A 20571-nucleotide genomic window follows, 5' to 3' on the forward strand; every position below is an offset into this window, starting at 1 on the left:
CTTTATCGAATGATTTCGAACAAACATTGCGAACAACGACATCAGGGCCTGCGGCGTATTTTAGAACTACGGTCTGTTGTCACTTAGGTGGTCGGTTCGCCTGGCCAAGAGTGGCCAAGAGTAGATGAGCAGAGCAGGATTTATATTTCACGCAGCGTTTTCTTGTTTATAAACTAATTTCTAGTACAAAAAAGTAGCAAAATTATTGTGAACATGGACGACAAACTTCGGCAGATGGAAGATGAAATGAACAGGTAATTAACACTTGCTCAATTCCTGGTAAATGTTTATCTTAACTTCTTCAGTTTTCCCCTAACCTCAGATGTCACGATACGTTTTTCAATCAACATCTGTACATCATAATCATATAAACAATTCAACTACGTTACAATAATATGCATCCGTCTGAATTTCAAAATCTTATTTACCTTCATCTACATGACAGATCTGTACCTTTTCACGTATAAGGATAGCCCCGCTGCTCACTCTGTTTACATACAAATATGTTTACAATGTTTAGGTTTGAGGCTGAAATCGGGGGGCAGCTTGTTACCTCTGTAGTCAGACCTGTCATAGGAGTAAACACATACAGCCAAGTAGCCAGGCAACTCGAACAGCATGAAATACCAACTCCAGTGGTAGCAGCAGCTGCGGCTTCGTTGGCATTCTCTCCTATGATTGGCTTTCCACCTCCGCCACCACCACCACCGCCAATGCTTATACCCCCACAAGTTGCAAGACAATGTAAAGAAAAAATGAATAATTCGTTTTAATTTATTACATCGTCCTGACAATTTTTTACCAAGTTTTCAAATGACTTAATTTCAGCAGCTATCTCAATGTCGACGTATTCATCACCTGCTCAAATAAGCAACTCGTTCTTACCAAACACATCGGATAATAGCTTGAGTGCTACACCAAAAACATATGAGCCAACTTCAGCACCGATCATCCGTCAGGAAATTATAGAGCAAATAATTAATACTAAAATTCCTGAGGACGAGGGAAAAAAGAAAGTTAAAGCTAAAGGTGTCAGTACAGCAGCTGAGTTAGCAATCAGTCAAGGAAAAGCTAGCTCGATTATGGCCAATGCTAGTGCTGAGGAAACGCATCCTAAAGGCAAAGGAAAAAAGAACAAAAAAATCATACGAATGGCTGGTGGGCAAACATGGGAAGACACATCACTCTTGGAATGGGACGAAGGTAACGTTTGCTCTAAACTCAAAGTTATTAAGCAAATCATATTTACTTAATTTAATTGAGCTTATTTGTAAAGTTTGCCCTAACATCTTGATAAGTTGTCTTTTCATTAACCGAGATCATTACTTTTCCTCAGATGACTTTAGAATATTTTGTGGTGATCTGGGAAATGATGTTACTGACGAAATGTTAGTCAGAGTATTCAGCAAGTACCCAAGTTTCCAGAAGGCAAAAGTGGTGAGGGACAAAAGGACGAATAAAACCAAAGGTTTTGGTTTTGTTTCATTCAAGGATCCACAAGACTTCATCAGGGCCATGAAAGAGATGAACGGTAAGTTTTGTTACTTATTAATTCTCGAATTATGAACTGAATTCTTGTGTGCATTTGTTCCATGACTACGATCTTAAAATTTTGAGCTAATCGTAAGTTGGATGTCGAGCGATTCTGGGAATGTTGCTAATACTTAGTGTTGGAAACTCATACACCTATCAAATAATGAAAGGATATCTGGAAATTGAAATCATACTACGCCGTCTTGTGTGATTTTCATTTAATATTTGTGGTCAAATTCATATTCCTTTGCTCACAGTCATTGATTGATTTTGCATTTATAGAGACATCTTATTTCTTGACATGCCTCAATAACACATTATGATACCTTTGGCAGAAAAGGGGTAGTCCTCATATTAGAAATATATTCATTATACTTTTTATGCTTTACTTGGAAACATAGTTCATTTATTACCTTTAGAGCTTAGTAAAACTGAGCATGTTTATTCAATAATTGCTCCAGCCTATACATCGAGTTTTTATGCAGTTGTTGAGAATTAATCAAGCAGAAAAAATAAGTCGTAAAGATTTCTCAAAGTAATCTTATAATCGTTCATTATTCGTTGAATTAAAATCTATAAATAAATAACTACTTATCATGAATATTAGTAAATAAATAGCAGTAATAGTATACATAAATGACAACAATTTCATTTCGAGTACATATTGTGCGCATAAAATTTTGAGATTGTATGTGATGAGACTGTATTTACCACCGAAATTCGTAACAGTTACCAGTTACAATGAAATTAGCTGTGGTAATCTTGATTACGAATTCTGCATATTACAGTGAATTTTTTTATCGTTTTAAATTTAGCTATTGTTACGTTATAAACGCTGCTTTTGATACGATTATGTTGATAAAGTTTAAGCATAATAAATGATTGGGATTCTTGTAATATTCGAAAATTCATACATTTCATAAAGTGGCTAATTTTAGAGTTACCTACAGAATGGCAGTTTGTACAATTGGTAAATTGGGTTGAAGTTCAAGTTTTTTTTTTCAAGTACCTGATAATATAGCATTATTTGACAATTGTTTTAACTCTGTGAGATATTGATGCGGTTATTAACGAAGAGTACTTTTCTTTGGCAAACTTTGAATTGTGAGATTACAGTAATTATTCCCCTAATCGCGCGGTCCCTTAGTCACATTCGCATTTTTTATCTGGAAGTAACTATTTCCCAAGCGGTCCCCATCCGTAAGATACAAAGAGTTGAGGTATTATGGAGTACTGCCTTCTTCCAGAAGCTCCGTTTCGTAGGGCTACGCGATTGGTCGAGTGTCTGGGTGGTGGTAGCAAAGCAGGGCTTTCCAATGGAAGTGCTCTCACCGGTTCGATCTCGTTAGCCCCTAAGCAAGCAAATTTATTATTTGAAAGTAATCATGTATTGGATCATTGAAAAAAATGTACGCAGATTGAGCCTCCAGAAGAATCCATAATAATTTGAAAGCCCAGCCAAACCTTACCTGTGTTACTGTTGGAGCGCGAACTGTGCGGATTCATATATAATACAGAAAAAGGCATTCCACCAGCTCCCCATCCGCGAGAGGTGAATACACCTTTTTTAGCTATTCTATTAGTTGGCGGCAAAGTGTCTAGAGATGGTTGCGCAATGATTGAATTTTGATCCCGGTGACTCTGGAGTCTGAAAGTATAGAAATAAAATGTTTAGTTTAATTTTATATTCATAAAAGAACTGTTTGCGCTTGAATCAACGGATTGCTAATCATGCTTCTAGTACCATGCAAATTTTTTTTGTCATCTGTCTAAACGTTGATAACTTTTGAGCTATTAATATACACACAATCGATAAAATTTTAGTCACAAATAACAAGTGAAGCGATAGGAGATGTTCAGTACACGTGTTAATGCTGCATGAGAGATAATTAATTTAAATCGGAGAACTAAATTGACTGAATCAGTCAACTTTGCCTGCTTCCCCCTCTCTAAAACATACATAATCGAAGCGTAATTCCTGTTTTTAAAATTCGCGTCAGTCTGGTATATACAAGTTGTGTAACGGATAGCTGCTTTTCAATTTCTCAACATCTTATCAATATTATCGATGGCACTTGCGCGTGTTTGTCAAATCATTTAGCCTGATAGATTCCCTCATTTCTCCTGCATATAGACCATTAATTAATCTGTCAGAACGAATGGCACTTTGATAGTTCAACTCTATTAGGTCAAAGAGACAGCTCATTTCTTTCTCAGATTTCCAATCTAAATATGTGGGGCATTACAGCTGAATCCAGATGTTCAGATAACTTACATTCTGTATTATTCATTCTGTTATTCAGTTAAGTTTAAAGAATTTCTTACGTAGAATATCGCAATTCGATTTTTTCTGTAAAAGCTTTCATACTCACAAAGAGAGAAAAAAGAAATAAAAAAATAAAATTGAAACACGATTTAACGTGAAATATTAATCCGAAGAAACGTGATGAAGTGAGATTAAATACGGCTAATTCCGAATAATAGAAGAGATTTCGTTAGTTCTAATTAATTTTGAACAAAGTCAAGGTTCACACCTCGTTGGAAATCGTGAAATAAATTGCGTGTATAAAATCGTGGAGACTGGAAGATATGGATGACAAAAGTTTGGAGTTGCGATCGAGCAGTAGCTATTAATTACATGAGAAAGTCAGACTTAAATGAACCTATTGAATAAAACTTTTTTAGATAAAGATCGGTATTACATATTAGTGAGGGATTTTTGTCTACCTCAGAGGATCTTTGTAGTAATCTTGCTTAGCTGGTAGTTCCTGTCTCTGTAAATATTCCCAGCAACGTCCTCCGGGCGAACAATCCACCATATTTTCATCCCAGGATCCATCGGTCGTTTGGTGTAGAAAAGGGGCGCATTGAACCAGAAGTGCATTCAAGCTCAAGATTACAGTTACTTGATAAATAATCATCATTCTAGATTCTAATATAGAAAACATGTTGCTTCTTTTCTATTCCTTTCCTTCTTTTTTTCTTCTTCTCAGCAGGCTGATATACCTCGTCGGAGTGTATGTACTACACAGATTTACTTCTGTAACACAGAAAATTATACGAACCGTCAAACCTGAATGCTATTTAAGTCTAGAAAAGGTCGATGAAGATTATAGAAATATTAGTTCTAAATAGGAAGAGGGTAAAATCTCGAAGATAAGCTGGCGTGGTATCGCAAAGAAAAAAAAAAAAGCTAAACTGGAAATGTACTTTTGACTGTTTACCAGACGTCTGGCAACCGCCGAAGGTGACTTACTCACAATCGGTAGCCCCGTGTGTTTGCATTTCAAGACATTGATGGATGCAACCACTTCGCCTTACCGTATTACGTATCAATATTAGAAGGAACGTCAGTGCCTTTTGTTTTCAGACACGTGGTTATACACGAGGGTAAAACTGTCCTACCCCGTGTGTCCTTCCTCCATGACTCATTATTCTTGTTTTGTCATATCGGGTTGTATTAACTTTATTCTTTTTTCTTTGAAAATTCTAATTGAAACTTAGAATATATCGAATTCGTTTAGTCGAAGATTTGTGATATATGGAATTGCTTTGGCATTAAATATTCTTATATTTTGTTAGAATGAAAACGTATGAGAATTTTTTTTTCCCCCGTAGGGAAAGAGAGAGAGAGAGAGAGAGAGAGCGAGGAAGAGACGTTTCATTTTTTTGCGATTTACGTGAGATCAGAGATCAGGGCGTGAGACCTTTCAACAAGTCAATGCAATTTTTGAACCAGAGCCGGTTTCAACCACGCAGGGTTCAAGTATAATAGCCCACCACTTTCTGAGTATAACTCAATACTTGCAGGGGTCTGAAAATACGCTGCACGTGGCGTATGGTGTTACACGAAATTCAATTTGCTCGAGAATTATTTTCTAGCGCGGTAGTAAGTTCACGGTGCGACTATTTTTAGAAATAATCTCTCCCTCTCGGAATACATTTCTTCTAAAATTGTCGAACCTCAGTACGTTACCCGTGTAACTAAATTTTTATCGATGCCCGCGTTCTAAAATTTTAACGGCATCACGAAGGATTGTAAGAAACTTACGGAAAACCGTGCGAAATATTAACCGGTCGATGATGTATAGAAATTTCGTTAAATACCCGGAACATGGAATCTTAAGTGTAATTGAGATGTTTTTATGTGCATACATATTTTATACAATGGCTTAAATACTGCGGAACACCATAGAAATATGTGTCTTACGGTTCTCAGATCACTTTCAATTTCAATCTATAACTAAGTCGTATCAGTTGAGAATTTCAATCTTCGGTTCGGATTATCTGGAAAAGTGAGATGGTTTCAATAATGAAAGTTTTCAATTATTCTGTCTTGGTTTAAAAAAAAAAAAAAAAAAAACGTTAAATGGAAGGGAATTCTATTTGACATATTGTGACGGTTGCCGGCTGATAGCGAGGCGCCGTTGATAAGCTGGAGGTGGCAAAAAGTTCACCGGACAGCTGAGTATATCGTGCTTGATCGGGGCCAAGCTGGTCACGTAAATTTTAAATTAGAAGAAACAAGAAAAAGACGATCATCGTTCCATGTACGATTTGCAATCTGTATACAGTATTTTACTCGCGAGTCAAGTGACTCTCATCATTCGATCACGCACAATTATCTCACTGGCTGGTTGACCGCTTCAATTTCACATGTGCATGTGTACAGGCACACGCGAATAGGAGATGAAAAATGCAAAAAAAAAAAAAAAGCAAAGTAAAATTCATTCTATTTTTTCACCGTAAATTTGATTTTTTCTCTTTGCAATCAAATTCGTGTATACTCGATTTTATTATGACTAATGAAACGCGTGACTTAATCGATTTTAAACCGGAATTGTAGTTTTTCTGGAAAAATAGAAAAGAAAAGTAATATTTCGGTAAAATCGATACTAAATGATACCTAATTATTTTTGCGTCAAGTTTCAAAGGATTGCCGCAATTGATTGAATTCCTTTGTCTGATGGCATAATATTATACGTATAAGTGTTACAAATATCTTTTTATCCCGTAACGCAATTCTAGCGTTGTTCTGCGGTAAACAGTCTTTAATTGATTATTATTCGCTGACTGTGCAGCCTTCATCTATTAAGAAAACATCGAGAAACTGTAAACAAGTTGTACCGAAATCTCGAACCGCAATTACCAAGAAGTATATTATACATGTATAATGTATATCTATATAATATAAAACTAACATAACGATACAACGAATTATTAATTCAATGATAAAAATTTTGTTTAAGTAATTTAATGTTGTGATGCGGAGAGCCTTAAATATATTATACATAGGTGTATATATATATATATATATATACACACTCATCTGATGAGGATATATATACCTATATATGATGCTTAAAAAATTATCATTGAATTAATGATTCGTTCTATCTTTATGTTATTTTTATATCCATCGTCCATACTGAATGACAATTAAATGTGACAGCAAAACCTACAATTTCAATTTGGCCTGCAGTTGTTTTGTATTTTTTTTTAAATTTCCGTTGATTCAATCCCGTTTTGATTGAGTTGTAACTCGCTGCATTTTGCGTTTATTGCTATTTTGATGTTGTTACGCGTGTCATTGTAAATCGAAAGCTTATTGAACGGAGTGCCGGTGTTTCAAACCCAGAAGAATCTAAGATTATGCATTTCTTATGATAAATCGTTTGCTTCGATTCGGAATCATTGAAAAGGATATTTGGGTAGAACGACATTTTGTCTCTGATGATTAGATCTTTTTTCAATTTCACTTGAATTTACGTCTAATTGCCAATTCCTTTCCACGTCTAAATTCTTTCAACGAGCATAACGTTGCAACAGGGATCCCATCGCTCTATCAGTAAACTGACTCTTTATTCAACCGTCTGGCCATTATAATGAAATTGGACTGTTTTTCGCTGTGTATATTGTTTTTTCATTCTGGTTTTTTCAAAGAATTATTATATTATTCTCGTTTTAATTATTTGGACGCAAATTTCAAAGGGAACAGCAGCAAAGAAAAGCACAACAATTTTGTACATTTAAAATATGTTTTATACACTCGGTAAACCCTTCGTATATTTTCATCAAGTTAACTGAGCGTCAACCAAATTTCGTCTAATAACGAACAAATTTCATCAGCAATTTTAGGAAAACATCGCCAGTAGATGTGTTTATAGATTTGAAAATCAAACACGGTTTTACGTCATTAGATGTGTACTGTATCTGTAGCCATTGATACCACGCGATTGATACCTCAGGTTTTCTTAAACTAGTTTGAGTTCATATTATTCAACATTGCCAATTGACGACCGTTGCATGAAAATAATAGATTAAAAAATACCAATCCTAATGTTTTTTCTTTTAAAAATAACACTCGTAAGCCGAGTTGCCGAAAAGTCAAACTCGCGTTCTAAATGTTGCAGATTTTTTTTTTTTGTCGCACTTCCTGAAAATAATTGTCCTCCGTCCGCATGAATTTATTTAGGTTGGCAGATTAAGGATTCAGTTGCATGTATTCAGATTGTTAAACTGTAGTGGATCATATTTATTCGGCTTGTATAGCGTAAGGCAAGTGCGACGATATGCTTGTGTGTGATGATTAAGTTAAAGTCGAAGACAAGCAGTTTTGCGGGGGAATTACTGCAGTGCGTGTATCTATTTCTGTGACATTCCGTATTATTTTTAGTACGACGTTATATTTATCATTGCGATTAAGTTCAGTGAGGAGGGAAGCGGGGTTGGGGAATGAAATGGTGGCAATTTTACAACTCGCAGACACCACGAGAACGCTTCGTTTGCCAGTCACTTCACCCAGCTTGTAACCTTTAACGGTGATGGCTTTATATATGCGTGTTGCGGGAAAAGAGAAAATGTAAGAGCAACAAAAACAACGCGAAACGAGCTTCGGAATACTTCAATATTGCGTATATTTTTTAATACGCGAACAAAAATGCTCTGGAAATTTGTTTTTGTCCGATTTTCATTTGCGTGTTTGTTTATTTTTTCTTATTTGCCACTTGAGAAAACTCTCAACCTGTATCGGATTATAACAAAAGTTCGATTTTCCGGTCACGTGAGATAAGTACGCTATTAACATCGTATTGATGAGGCATATTTTCAACCCATCGTTTTGTGTGTGTGTGTGTGTGTGTGTGTGTGTGTGTGTGTGTGTGTGTGTGTGTGTGTGTGTGTGTGTGTGTGTGTTTTTCTGTGACCCATTTCTGAAATTTCATTACGTCACCAGATTTTGCCTATTATTTTTGCATCACGGAGGTACTGCACGTTGGCAAGAATTAAAAGAAAAAAGAAAAGATAAAAGTATGCTGAAAGAAATTACCTCTTACTTTCTAGAATTATTTTCAATTTCTATAAGCTTCAATAAAACACGTAAACGGAGAGATATTATCGATGAAAATTTTGTTCTAAAAAAGAAAAAAGAAACGACAGTGAAGCGTAACTACTTAATGAAATCGAATAATTTATTGAACTTCAATTAATGTTGATAAATATCAAAAGCCAGAGTTTACAACAAACGCATATGCAGGGAAAAGCGAGGTACAGTTTATCGAAGAGTCGCTGGTAATTTAAAGTTATAAAACACTTTCCCTTGCCACGATTTAATTTCACACATCATGAGCACCTCTACGTGCTGCATGGCTTTGTCTATGGATATTGTAATTATTCTCGAAGATTGACTCGTTTGTACATTCTATCCGGATCTTGAGCTGTAATTATGTTATTGCTTGGAAATAACCTACGCAACTTACGTTACTAAGTCGGGTGAAGTCGCGGCTTTGACGTTATAAATAGGCGAATTTTACTTGAACTTACTTTGCAGTAATTAAAGTGGTCGTGTATGCTGTATATATCCTAGAATTTCGAATCGTCGGTTGAATGTCACGGGAATTCGCTGAAGAAACGTTTCTGTTCGTTATTTCCGTTCTTTACATAACTCGTCCGAAACAAACGCAAATTGGGACACAGAGAGATTTATTCGTATGACGATTGAAGGAAAAAAAAAAAATGAATAAATAAAACATGAACCTTTGCCAGTGAAACACCGAAATTTGTCTACCAACGCGATAACGTATCACAGCATCAAAGTTGAATTATCTCTGTTCATAGATGGTTCAGAATGTGTAATTTTCTTTCTTTTTTTTCCATTTCGTTTCATTTCATGCCAGTGTAAGGATGGAATTAATAAAAATTGATATCATGATTTCCCCACGCAAGTTTGCTTTCCCATAGACTTAAATCGAAAGGCTTTAACAATATTATAACAGAATTTCGGCTCGTTCCAAACTTCTGTAAGGTTTTTGTGTACCTACATTATCAAAAGTTCCGACTACACCTTCGGTTAGTTTACTTGTCTTAATTCTAGAGCTCTCTCAAACCCCCGACAGTTATCCATACGAAGTTGTGCTTACGTACCGAAATTAATTACAAACTGTAGTGTAGCACGTTGTGTTACGCCAAGTCAGAGGTAACCGCAAAATAAACATACGTACACAGATCTGCACAAGTTCCGTTCAAATTAATCGTTCGTTCGAGTTGATCAACTCGAGGAATCCAGCTTTATGTAACATTGTAACTTACTTGCGGTGGTTGCACCCACGAGATCCTCGGTCAAGGACCACTTTCGAACGATCAGTCCATCTCTGCAACCTGTATCTGGAGCCAATTAATCGAGTTCGGATATCAATTTGGCCGAACATTGCAGACGGAGGTTTCACCTACGTTCTTGATCCGGCCGAGTAGTCAATGTTTAATACGGTTACGGTTATTTTTGCACCAACACAATCCTGACGAATTATGAATGGAATGCCAGTCGTGCGGAGTCACGTAACTTCGACATTTCATCATCGGACGTTCGAATTAGCGGAGCAATTGGTATTCATAAACCGCGATGACACGTACCTTGTTTGCGGTTTACATTGAAACAATACCAGTCATCTTTGTACGCAGATACGTTCAATACGCACACTTCATCGGGAAAATTTCGATGCGCGCGTATGGTATCGATCAATCGTCAATTTTTAAAAATATTCTCGAATCCCGATAAGAGTATTAAAGTTTACTGTTTCTGTGGATAACGACTCTCCATTTTCACGGATTATCTCATCATACTTTATAATTGTAGACATCCATCTTACAGGTACCTACTTTACCTATGTATTGTACTACCGATTAAAGTTTTATCGAAATAAACGCGAATTCGTGCCGCAGGGGCTGTGTGATCGATTGTTATATTAGCGAAATTAACCCGCCAAATATCGTACAGAGATTTGACGCGGGCTCGAAATGTATGTATAGTTGTATCAATAGAGCTAATGCATATATATGTGTACATATTGGTTTGCATATTCGGGCTAAACCGGGCCGACAATGGAGTCGCAGATACGGCTGTTAGGTATTTTTACTCTCGCGGTTAAATTGAAACCCCGCGCGTTATTAATATATTATAATGCCACAATTTAAAAAAAAAAAAACGTACATGCACAAGTCATGATTTTCACGGTTTGATATTAACGAGATTGTCATTTACGGAAGCGTATTGTTCAGCCGAGAATAAAAGAAGAAAGAAAAAATTGTAAATGAGATATCTCTGAAATTTTTTGTTTTTCGAAATTTACCAACATTTTTTGTTACGAACCACAACGTAAGAAGTTAACCACCTAGTCATTTAAACTTTTTTCTCCCCGTGTAAAACTGAAGGTGACGAAATTTTTGTTTCGCATATTATAGTTGGTTCTCCAGAAAGAAGTGAAAAGGTAGAACGAGATTACAAATCTATGTCATTATTACGATAATACGTGCTGTACGAGTGTAAGAATCGGAATCCATCAGATATTAGTTTGACGTTTTACATTCTTCGGTAACGTTGAACGGGGGAAAAAAAGCGCGCTTTAAAAACGATACACAGAAAAAATTCTAGTTACGTTTACTATGCAGTCCTTTAAGTTTTTCATGATAACCGAAAAATATACAAGTTCCAAGTACGAAATGAAAATTTCATTTGCAGTTGTAACCAGAAAATCTACTATGCGTTACTGTTCTTTTTGATTATAGTTACGCTTATCAAATTTTTTTCCAACTAATGCGATGATAATTCGCCGTTAGTGCAATAAAAAATTCATGTTGCGGCTTTAATTTAATTGAAATTTTTTTAGTAAACTAAGCAAACAGATTTCATCGTCCAACAATCACAAAATTTACCATCGGCAACTATAATCATACTAAATAGTTTTTCGTAGTACGTTTTATTTCTAATTCGAATATATAACATTTAAATCGTTGTTGTATCGTTGCCTACTTTATGAAAATTTCTAATGATAACAATAACAGATGTAACTTTTATCAGTGTAAATGTTAGCTTTTTTTAATTACTTTCACTTTTTGCCTTTTTTCTATAAACGATGCTTGAAAGAGTTACCAGCAGTTGTTTCTCGAAGAGAAGTTGGAATAGCAAAAAAAAAAAAATAAAAAGACGAAGACGAGTGATTAACTTTTCACGATTACCCCGAAAGTTCGCCAGCAAGTAAGAAAGAAAGTTTCATTTACCTGTCGCATTCGTTCGTAGTCGTTTTCCTTGGGTTCTTCTACCCCGTATCGTTCGTCTTGTTTTCCGCGTTGCTGCCTGTATAATTTACGTCAAAACTCTTCTAACACCTCTCTTTGGTTTACTTGATCTTACGATCTCACTCGTGTCTGTTTGTCTCTTTCTCTCTCTCCCCCTCTCTCTATCGCTCTCTGCAAACTACCAAGCCCTCGAAAATTAATTGCACCAGTTGTAGATGCTTCGCGTTGTGTTATACAGGCTGCACTTTGGTTTTCCTTTACTGCCAGGGTGACGGCGTCGGAGTGCGTCGCGACGAACGGCGTCTCGCTACTAATTCAACAACCCCTACCCGAACCGGACCTCCCACCCTTATAAGACAGGCCAATAGGATTTTAGGATATATTATCAGCCAATCGTCGAAAACTTTTTTTTTCCTCCCCACCATTTTCACGTATAAATTTTTTTAATGTTTTTAATTATCATTTTTTTTTTTTTTTTTTGTGTGTGTACTTTTTCATACAAACATACGTATAAATTTGTTTTTATTTGCATAAAAATCGGCGCGTATCGGGGGTGGGGGGAGGGGGGGCTAGGAAAAAATTGACGCATCTGCATGCGCGTGTGCACGTGCTTTTTTATCCTGCAGTTTTGCGTAGAGGGAGAAGAAGAACTCGTGCAAATCGACGTCGCGTAACCCTGCAATAACAATAAAGACGATCCCATCGTGTCTACGTACATATACGTACGTGCATACGCACACGTTGGTCGCTGTGCTATCTCACATCCAGCGTACGCGTACGATAATTGATGAACTTACATCAATCTTCCATTTACTGGCTATTGTAGCTATTTATATACCACCTATAAACCAATATAATAATCGTCTTGCATTGCCGAGGTGTAGGTATATCTTTGTTACATATACGTTTGTAATTAGAGACGGAGGAGGCGAGTTGATAAGGGATGAAAGATTCTTACTCACTCGGTAATACATCCTCGTGGAATTTTTATTAATTTTTTTTTTGTTGCTGTTTGTTGATTTATTTATTTACTTGATGCTTGCGGGTAATTTTTTTTCCATGCCATTTAACAGCTCTCCGAACGATTTTTGGGTCATGACTTCGAGATATACACTCGATAATTAATTATGAAAATCTCGCCATTACACAACACGTATATATATATATATGTATATATTATGTAAAATATATATATATATATATATTTTTAGTAAAAATTCTTTTCGCGTTTCTGATATATATATTTATATTCTGATATATATGTATATATCAGAAACGCGAAAAGAATTTTTACTCACGGAACACACAAGTCGTATGGAATTCTAAATGTGAATAACAGAAATAGAACGAATCGTGTATTTTTAGTCGCGGTTTTGTTGAATATTTAGTACTTGACTCAGGATATAGAAAATAAAAATGTGCAACCGATAGAATGCATGTGCGTATAGAAGTATATTTTTAGTTTCAACATCTGAGAACATTTTCAAACTCATCTCTGCAGGAATTTCAAATATATTTATTTATACATATGTATATATGTATATTTGTGTTTATTATACCTTCGCTATGCGCCCTTGTATATACGCTAGGCATGAATATGTTTAATAATATATTACACGAGTAGGCGATTGATCGCGGGCTGTAGGTGTAACCTAATTGTAACAACATGTGACAAAAAATATAGTCTTCTGTGAAAAATATAAAATTTATACTCGATATTTCACAATTCAGCTGCGGATGAAGAGACAGAGCTCGGAATTTCATAATTAACATTATAACTCTGGTTAATCGCGCAACGCTTGACGAATGTTGTTATAACTATGATTATCTAATTTTCCTCGACGAAAGTTCCGGAAATCGATCGTCGAGGTAAAAATGAAGTTGAAGAACAACGAAATATATCTTTCCTTCCCGTATTGCCATTCTTAAAATTCCACGCCGTCAAATTCATTGTAAAATTACAAATTAGTGATTTATCGAAGTTTTCTTCAATGTTTCATTAGTTTGAAGTTAGGAACTTCAACCTCGTGTTTTTCAGCGATAAAGACTCGAGTCGCGCCGAAGCAACAAGTTGTTTCTATTCACTGCGGGCCGGGAACAGGCTGCAATTATAATTGTAATGAAACCTAAAGTTTACGAATTAGGTTTGAGATTAAGAAAGTATCTTATTATTATTTATTTGCTTATTTATTTATTTTTCAAACGGAATTACAGCGCGTTATATTGAAATTGTATTAAAATCATTGTGTACCGTTTCGTTTCCCCTCGAAAGAAGTTCTTTCTTATATTCATGTTGAAGCACACACTCCAATAAATGAATAATAATATAAACCTTTGTGAAAATTTAAACGAGCGTTTGATTCGTACAGCATGTATAAGGTAGCGCTTGTAGCTTTACGCGATGTTTCATTATAATAAAGGTTGGTAAAAACACGCTTTCCTGGAGTCATTGTGTCGACATCGGGGAAGCTTTTGTCCTTTTTTTATGTCCTGCATCAAGCTCTCGCTTAGATTCAAGCCATTGACTGTAGGAAAAACTGAATCTGTCACGAGGATTAATAAGTTTAGCTTTTTCATTTCTGCGGGTTTTTGTCAAATTTTACACAGTTTTTAGTTTAAAAATTCGCACACTCCAATAACGGCCGGGGTTTTGTTACTCTTAAACGGCTTTCCCCGCGTGCAAAGAATTTCATTATTATAATCATTGGATTTTGGTTCACAATCGAGTAATTGGGACGCGGAGATGATGATAAACTGAACGGATATCTAAACGGCGTTTGAGGTACCGGAATATCCGGTGTAACCTTGCGCTGTTATGATTAAAGTTACACTGCTGATCCGTGTACAAGTCCTTCGATTACGCAAACCAGTTAACACCTCTGCAGAATTGTAGTGATTTGTAGATTTCAACCGAATGTCAATAAATTCAGCGATATTTTTCTCCCTCTTTTGCCGTTTTATAATTCGCTACTCGTTACAAATATTCAAGGAGCGCAGGAAATTTGACGAAGAAGAAAACCTCGCAATAATAATCACATTTCATTAACAACTACAGGTGTACAAATAAGTTTATCCAATTTTGAACCATCTTTTCAACGTTTTCGAGGTGGATGTTTTTCCACGTAGTGAATAACAGGTCTAACGTTATACAAATGCATCGCAGAATATATACAAAGGAATATAACACGACAGAATGTCTCTTATTGTGCAGAAATCGTAAGCGTGGGCGAATAGAAAGGAGCCGGTATCCTCGTGCAGATTACCCTGCGATTTGTCGCTTCCGAATCCCACGCCTAGGTGATTCCTTATCGTTAATAGAAGGTCCTAGACTTGTGCAGTTTACCAACGTCATTCTATGACCCATCATGACCCGATACGCCTCTACGTCAAGTTCGCATTGAAGACAGCCAATGACCGTGGTTCCCAAAACAGACCCTTCTTATCTCGATATTGCGTTGCTTATTTTTGTACTTCAAAAATCCGCGCTGCGGATGAAGATGGAATAGATAATCCCGTCGGAATTTTCGACTTTGTGTGTGTGTATGTGTGTATAGAAGATGTTATGAAGCATGAAATTGATCCTTGATGTATACTGAAGGAGTAGAGTTATTTACGTTGTACAAATTATTACATTATATTCAATGCGGTGTATAAGACACGTGGACTTTTTTTTGAATGGTAAGCTTGATTAAAATCGTCAAGGTATTTCTGCAAGATTAACCTCGGCATCTTTGTTTCGTTGTATACTCGTATAACGTGGATAATTGCTTCTTATGCTACGAGAACAAACATTTTTTCAATTTCTTTTCAGGATTCTTATTATTCTCACATCCTCATCGTGAAAATGAAGCGTGACAGAGAAGCTGAGTCGTATAATACATATTGTAACGGAGTTGTCCAGATCCCTAATACATCTTCGATCAACGGATCATATTCTCTAAATCAGCTGTTTCATCAACTGTCATAATCAATACCGTTGTCGTGTGAATCAATAACAGTTAACTTTCTTATTCTAGGTAAACAGTCTTGTCTTAGACTTGAAACCCACATAACGTATAGCTATTTTCAATATACTGCCTTTTCCCAGATTTCATCTTTGCCTCTGTTTTATTTAACTTGCTTTCACTTAATTCACTCGGAGAACCGTTTTAATCGTTGTTTTCACGAGCTGTGTTACCATATTGTAATAATATAAATTGAACAATGTCTCGGAGACTTTTTTTTTCTTATATATAACTCGGGGCTTAAATATTCCACCTGAACACAATATATCGTCGGAGATATTAGAACTGGAGAAGTTTCGCGCGGTACAGCGATAATTGAATTTACAAAACAATTAAAAATTATATCTCTGACGTCAATTGGTTTTTCAATTTTGTCAAGCCTGCAACCTCTCGATCTGCTTGAATATCAGGTATAGCCATTATTCGATAAACAATTTTCACGGTCCGGCTACCACCATGGCACCAGCTGTTCCATTAATTAATGAGTTGCTTGGAATTTGATTCTTTCAATTCGATCACATAATCATTGTTCAGCTAACGCGTCGGAAAATTCATTTTAGACGCATTCGATAATCACATGGTACGAGTAGTACTGCAAGACAATCTCTGATGCGCGAATTTCATTCACACTGCACGTATAATATATTATTCATCGGATAGCGTATAATTTATAGATCTCCGTTAAGGCGAATCGATATTCCATGCAAATGTTGATTTTAAGCTGTTCTGACTGACCTAATTGTACTTAACGTAGTCCTCCGGCGCACAGAATTCCACTTCAGTGCAATTCAGTGATTAATTTGCCAATTCAACTGATATCGTTTCTCAATGGATATAAAGAGCAAATTTTTTTCACGAACGTTATACAAGCACCGAGTTGTACAAAGGAATAGCGATGTATACAAGTTACTAACATGATGTTCCACTAAGGCATTTCACGAATGCAATGCAGAGAAGCCGTTGCCAAATATCTCTTAAACGTTTTCTCCTCGCAATATTATTCGCGGGGTAAGTATTTTGCACGAGTAAATAGGAAACAAGAAACGAATGCACACGTTGGCCAAAAATATTCTCACTATACCGTTTAAATTTAACTCGATGTTCATCCTATACAATATGCTAAATCTGAATAACAGAGATCCTTGCTTCTACTGAAATGTCAATAACACGGGTCCGCGAATTATAACTTTTAATTTCCTCTTTAAGTAATGATAATTTTTTTGTCTAAGTATTTAGGTATTTTGAATTAAAGTATAGCGTTAGATTTTTTACAGCACATCGAAATTTATTATATTATGCATTTTTGAACTATTTTCATGGGAAAAAAAATAAAATGATGTATAAAACTGGTGATTAGATATAAAATGAACGGCATTAGGTTCAAACAAGACTCAAGAGACTGGATAAGTCAAACAGACTCGTGATATCTTTTTCTACTTTCTTTAAAACTCCTGTTCAATGACGAGATGAACCGAATCGTCAATAGAAGAGAAAAAGATTGATTTACTTTATTTTTTTTCATAAAAATAGTTCAAACATGCATAAAAATAAATCTTGGCGTGTTGTAAAAAGTCTAGCGCTATATTTCAATTCAACATATCTAAATACCTTTAAAAAAAAGCATCGTTACTTGAGGGGGAAATTAAAGGTTACATTTCGCAGGCCTGTGTAATCCTTTGTTTTTATTCTAAGAATACCTACTTCTCAGTCACAGTAATTGATAGACAGAGAGGGAAGAAAAAGCCCACGCAATAAAAGATGAACGATTTAAGTTTTTTTCTTCAACCCAGTACGTCGAGGGGAAAAATTTAATCCCCAAACATTTCTATACGCATATGTCTTATCTGTGTGATAAGGACAACGTGCGACTTGCCCTAAGATCATTTTACACGTACAAGAGAGAATAAGAGAGCCTTGTATTTTCGATATTGGATGTCATCTATTCTGCGCAATTCTTTTGTTCCTGGGTGGAAAAATTATTTTGCGCATTCTTTGTCTGCGTCATCGAAGAATCCTTGAAGAAGGAGAGGAATAAGAAGGTATAAAGGGGAGATCTATCATTTGATCCTTATTCGACAGCAGGTTTTTTTCACTTTATATTCTGCTCTGTATTCCACGTGTATTTTAATCACGTACGAGGTGAGATACATTTCTTATATATTTTCATACGTGATGCAGGCGTATAACAAAACAGTGAGGAAACGAATCGTCGTTACTTTTAGAAACGACACAATACTCAGGCCATTAGACGTAGAATAACCTGCGTAGAGAATTAACGTTAACCTTCCGTCACGTTAATTTAGTTTATTTTTTTCCCTTTCAACCCCTTTCACAGTTCTGCGAAATACGTAATTGCGTGAAAGTATTTTTTATAAAAACTTAACAACTCTGATCCTGTTTGTGTACCGGAATACTTTTTAATACCAATTTTAATTTCCCGTTGCACGTCAATTTCATTTTTATTTTCTTTTCCTTCGTTATATCTGATTGCAAATATTTATCCTTCACGTCATATTACTAAATGTTATTGAACAACCTTTAGATTATTATTTTTTACCCGATGTGTATACATAGGTACACAAATTTCTTCCGTATAAGAATTCCATTACCCTTATTAATATCCGAAATTTACATTTCAAGCAAGTACTTTGTTCATTCTTTTTCTATTTGATAACACAGGGTCCGTATCTTTCTTTTCTTATCTTCAGTAAAACATTGACGAAGACCGATGTTCGCGGTTTGATAAAATCGTTTTAAACGTGTCGTGGTTTTACCTGCGGTTTTATAGTAGTAGTAATAGAATATTTTCCTCTTTTTATGTATGTCACACATTATGCGTATTTCCCCGTGAAATTACCTACCCTTTACAAAATTTCCGGAATATTTCTGATGAACGTGAAACCGCGTCGTGATCACAATTATATGCAAAACTGGTAAGCCGATTAGAACACGCGGAATGAAATAATATCTGCAGTTGCACCCGCATCCTCCTCCAACTTTCATAAACATGCGGCGAAACTTTCGTTCGTATCTCGATAATTTTCAATTTTCGCAACGATAACAAAGATTTTCACTCGAGCAAATGACGAAGAATTTTTGTCCCCTTTATCAAACTGAAATTAATTATAAGTTGAACGTGTGAAAATTATCATATGTGGCATTAGTTTTTATACATGTATACAATATCAGTCTCGATATTAACCAGATTGCGTCACTTGGAAAACTCCGCAAGGGTGTTGTTCTACTCGATGAATAAAGTAGGTTTTTCGAGTGCTCTACCGTGAGAATATGGCAGCAGGGGTTATAAGGCTTCGTTGTCACCGCATAAAAACCAGTCGATGAGTTTATATGCGACGATAAAAGTGATCGTAGCTATTGCGTGGGCGATATATGTATCATTTTTCTCAATACTTAATATATAAATTCCAGCGGGCGACTCGGTATAACGAACTTCAATTCCCTCGGTATCGGTTTATAATTAACCCTGTCGTTGTACGCGAATTTCTCAACTCCGTTTTCCTTTCTCTCACCTCCCGTAGAAAATGATGTTTAATTTTTTCTATTTATCAATATTTCAGGAAGGTACGTCGGCTCGCGGCCCATCAAGTTGCGGAAAAGCTCCTGGAAGCAGAGGAATTTGGACAGCGTTCGAAAGAAGGAAAAGGAAAAACAGGCTCTGATCGGATTACTCACCGGCAGGTGATGCGGACGGTGTCGATATCGCCGTTTACCTACGTCAACTTCTTGCGAAACACCGGACCGACCTTGTCGACCATCTTCAAGTGGAAATCCTTGGGCTTTTATCTGTGTATAATATTTGCAACACGCGTCGCGTTGTATGCAATACTTAGGATACAGTTTTAGCCAAAAGAGAAACGCATCTCTGGCTGACGAGTACTGTTTATATAATTTGTATGTTAAACGGGTCACTTTCGGTGCCACGGATGTCACTACCCTAATTTCGATGAGGAAAAAATGCGTACCGCTTGTTACTTGCACATACGTTCAATACGTTTTGTTGTGTAATTTTCCACGTGCGTATGGCGATTGGATACTGAAAGTTGTTGTAACAATAAAACGTACGTGAGACTTTGTATATATATATTAAAAAAAAAGCTACTTCGGTAAAAATAATAAAGTCGCAACAGAATTGAACTTATCATGTCAAATTATATCCGGAAGTTATTTTTATTTACAACTTTTTAATAAAATCAAATACGTTCCATTGTGTAATCGAAGAAACACGCTTGTTATCATGTGTGTATAATGTGTTAATCCGAACGTTGAATTGTGGACTGTGTACTTTTAACTTTGTTGTAACTTTACCGCAAGTGTTTATGGAAAGAAGTTTACACGAATCAAATTTAATTCCCGCGAAAACAATTCGCATCATATCGATTTACCAATCGACGTTAGAAAGAACTGCATATTACACCCTATTTAAAAAAAGTAAAGAAATACGTGA

General features: G+C 35.9%; 2 protein-coding genes across 4 annotated transcripts; one reads left to right on the forward strand and one right to left on the reverse strand.

Annotated features, from left to right (window-relative positions):
* The first annotated feature begins 77 nt into the window (after positions 1–77).
* On the forward strand, positions 78–20278 carry LOC107227143 (RNA-binding protein 42). 2 transcript variants are annotated; one of them, XM_015668195.2, is made up of 5 exons: positions 78–254; positions 521–744; positions 829–1203; positions 1337–1531; positions 19685–20278. In XM_015668195.2, exons 1-5 carry the CDS (start codon positions 214–216, stop codon positions 19807–19809), a joined length of 960 nt encoding a protein of 319 aa, XP_015523681.1. In that variant the 5' UTR covers positions 78–213; the 3' UTR covers positions 19810–20278. The 2 variants fall into 2 exon arrangements, with proteins under 2 accessions (XP_015523681.1, XP_015523682.1); XM_015668196.2 differs by having other exon boundaries at positions 832–1203.
* Positions 1735–12403, reverse strand: LOC107227145. 2 transcript variants are annotated; one of them, XM_015668198.2, is made up of 4 exons: positions 12085–12403; positions 4261–4573; positions 3003–3181; positions 1735–2885 (listed from the first exon to the last, which is right to left on the reverse strand). In XM_015668198.2, exons 2-4 carry the CDS (start codon positions 4479–4481, stop codon positions 2710–2712), a joined length of 576 nt encoding a protein of 191 aa, XP_015523684.2. In that variant the 5' UTR covers positions 4482–4573; positions 12085–12403; the 3' UTR covers positions 1735–2709. The 2 variants fall into 2 exon arrangements, with proteins under 2 accessions (XP_015523684.2, XP_046591283.1); XM_046735327.1 differs by lacking the exon at positions 12085–12403 and adding an exon at positions 10120–10211.
* Positions 20279–20571: the final 293 nt, after the last annotated feature.

The sequence above is a fragment of the Neodiprion lecontei genome, chromosome 3 (genome assembly GCF_021901455.1).
Source record: "Neodiprion lecontei isolate iyNeoLeco1 chromosome 3, iyNeoLeco1.1, whole genome shotgun sequence".
Lineage (NCBI taxonomy): Eukaryota > Metazoa > Arthropoda > Insecta > Hymenoptera > Diprionidae > Neodiprion > Neodiprion lecontei.

Coding starts and splice junctions, on each gene's coding strand:
- LOC107227143 (XM_015668195.2), top strand. CDS start 214: ATGGACGACAAACTTCGGCAGATGGAAGATGAAATGAACAG. Junction 745..828: donor CCCACAAGTTGCAAGACAAT/GTAAAGAAAAAA, acceptor ACTTAATTTCAG/CAGCTATCTCAATGTCGACG. Junction 1,204..1,336: donor ACTCTTGGAATGGGACGAAG/GTAACGTTTGCT, acceptor ACTTTTCCTCAG/ATGACTTTAGAATATTTTGT.
- LOC107227145 (XM_015668198.2), bottom strand. CDS start 4,481: ATGTTTTCTATATTAGAATCTAGAATGATGATTATTTATCAAGTAACT. Junction 3,182..4,260: donor TACTACAAAGATCCTCTGAG/GTAGACAAAAAT, acceptor CTATACTTTCAG/ACTCCAGAGTCACCGGGATC. Junction 2,886..3,002: donor GCGCTCCAACAGTAACACAG/GTAAGGTTTGGC, acceptor TTGCTTGCTTAG/GGGCTAACGAGATCGAACCG.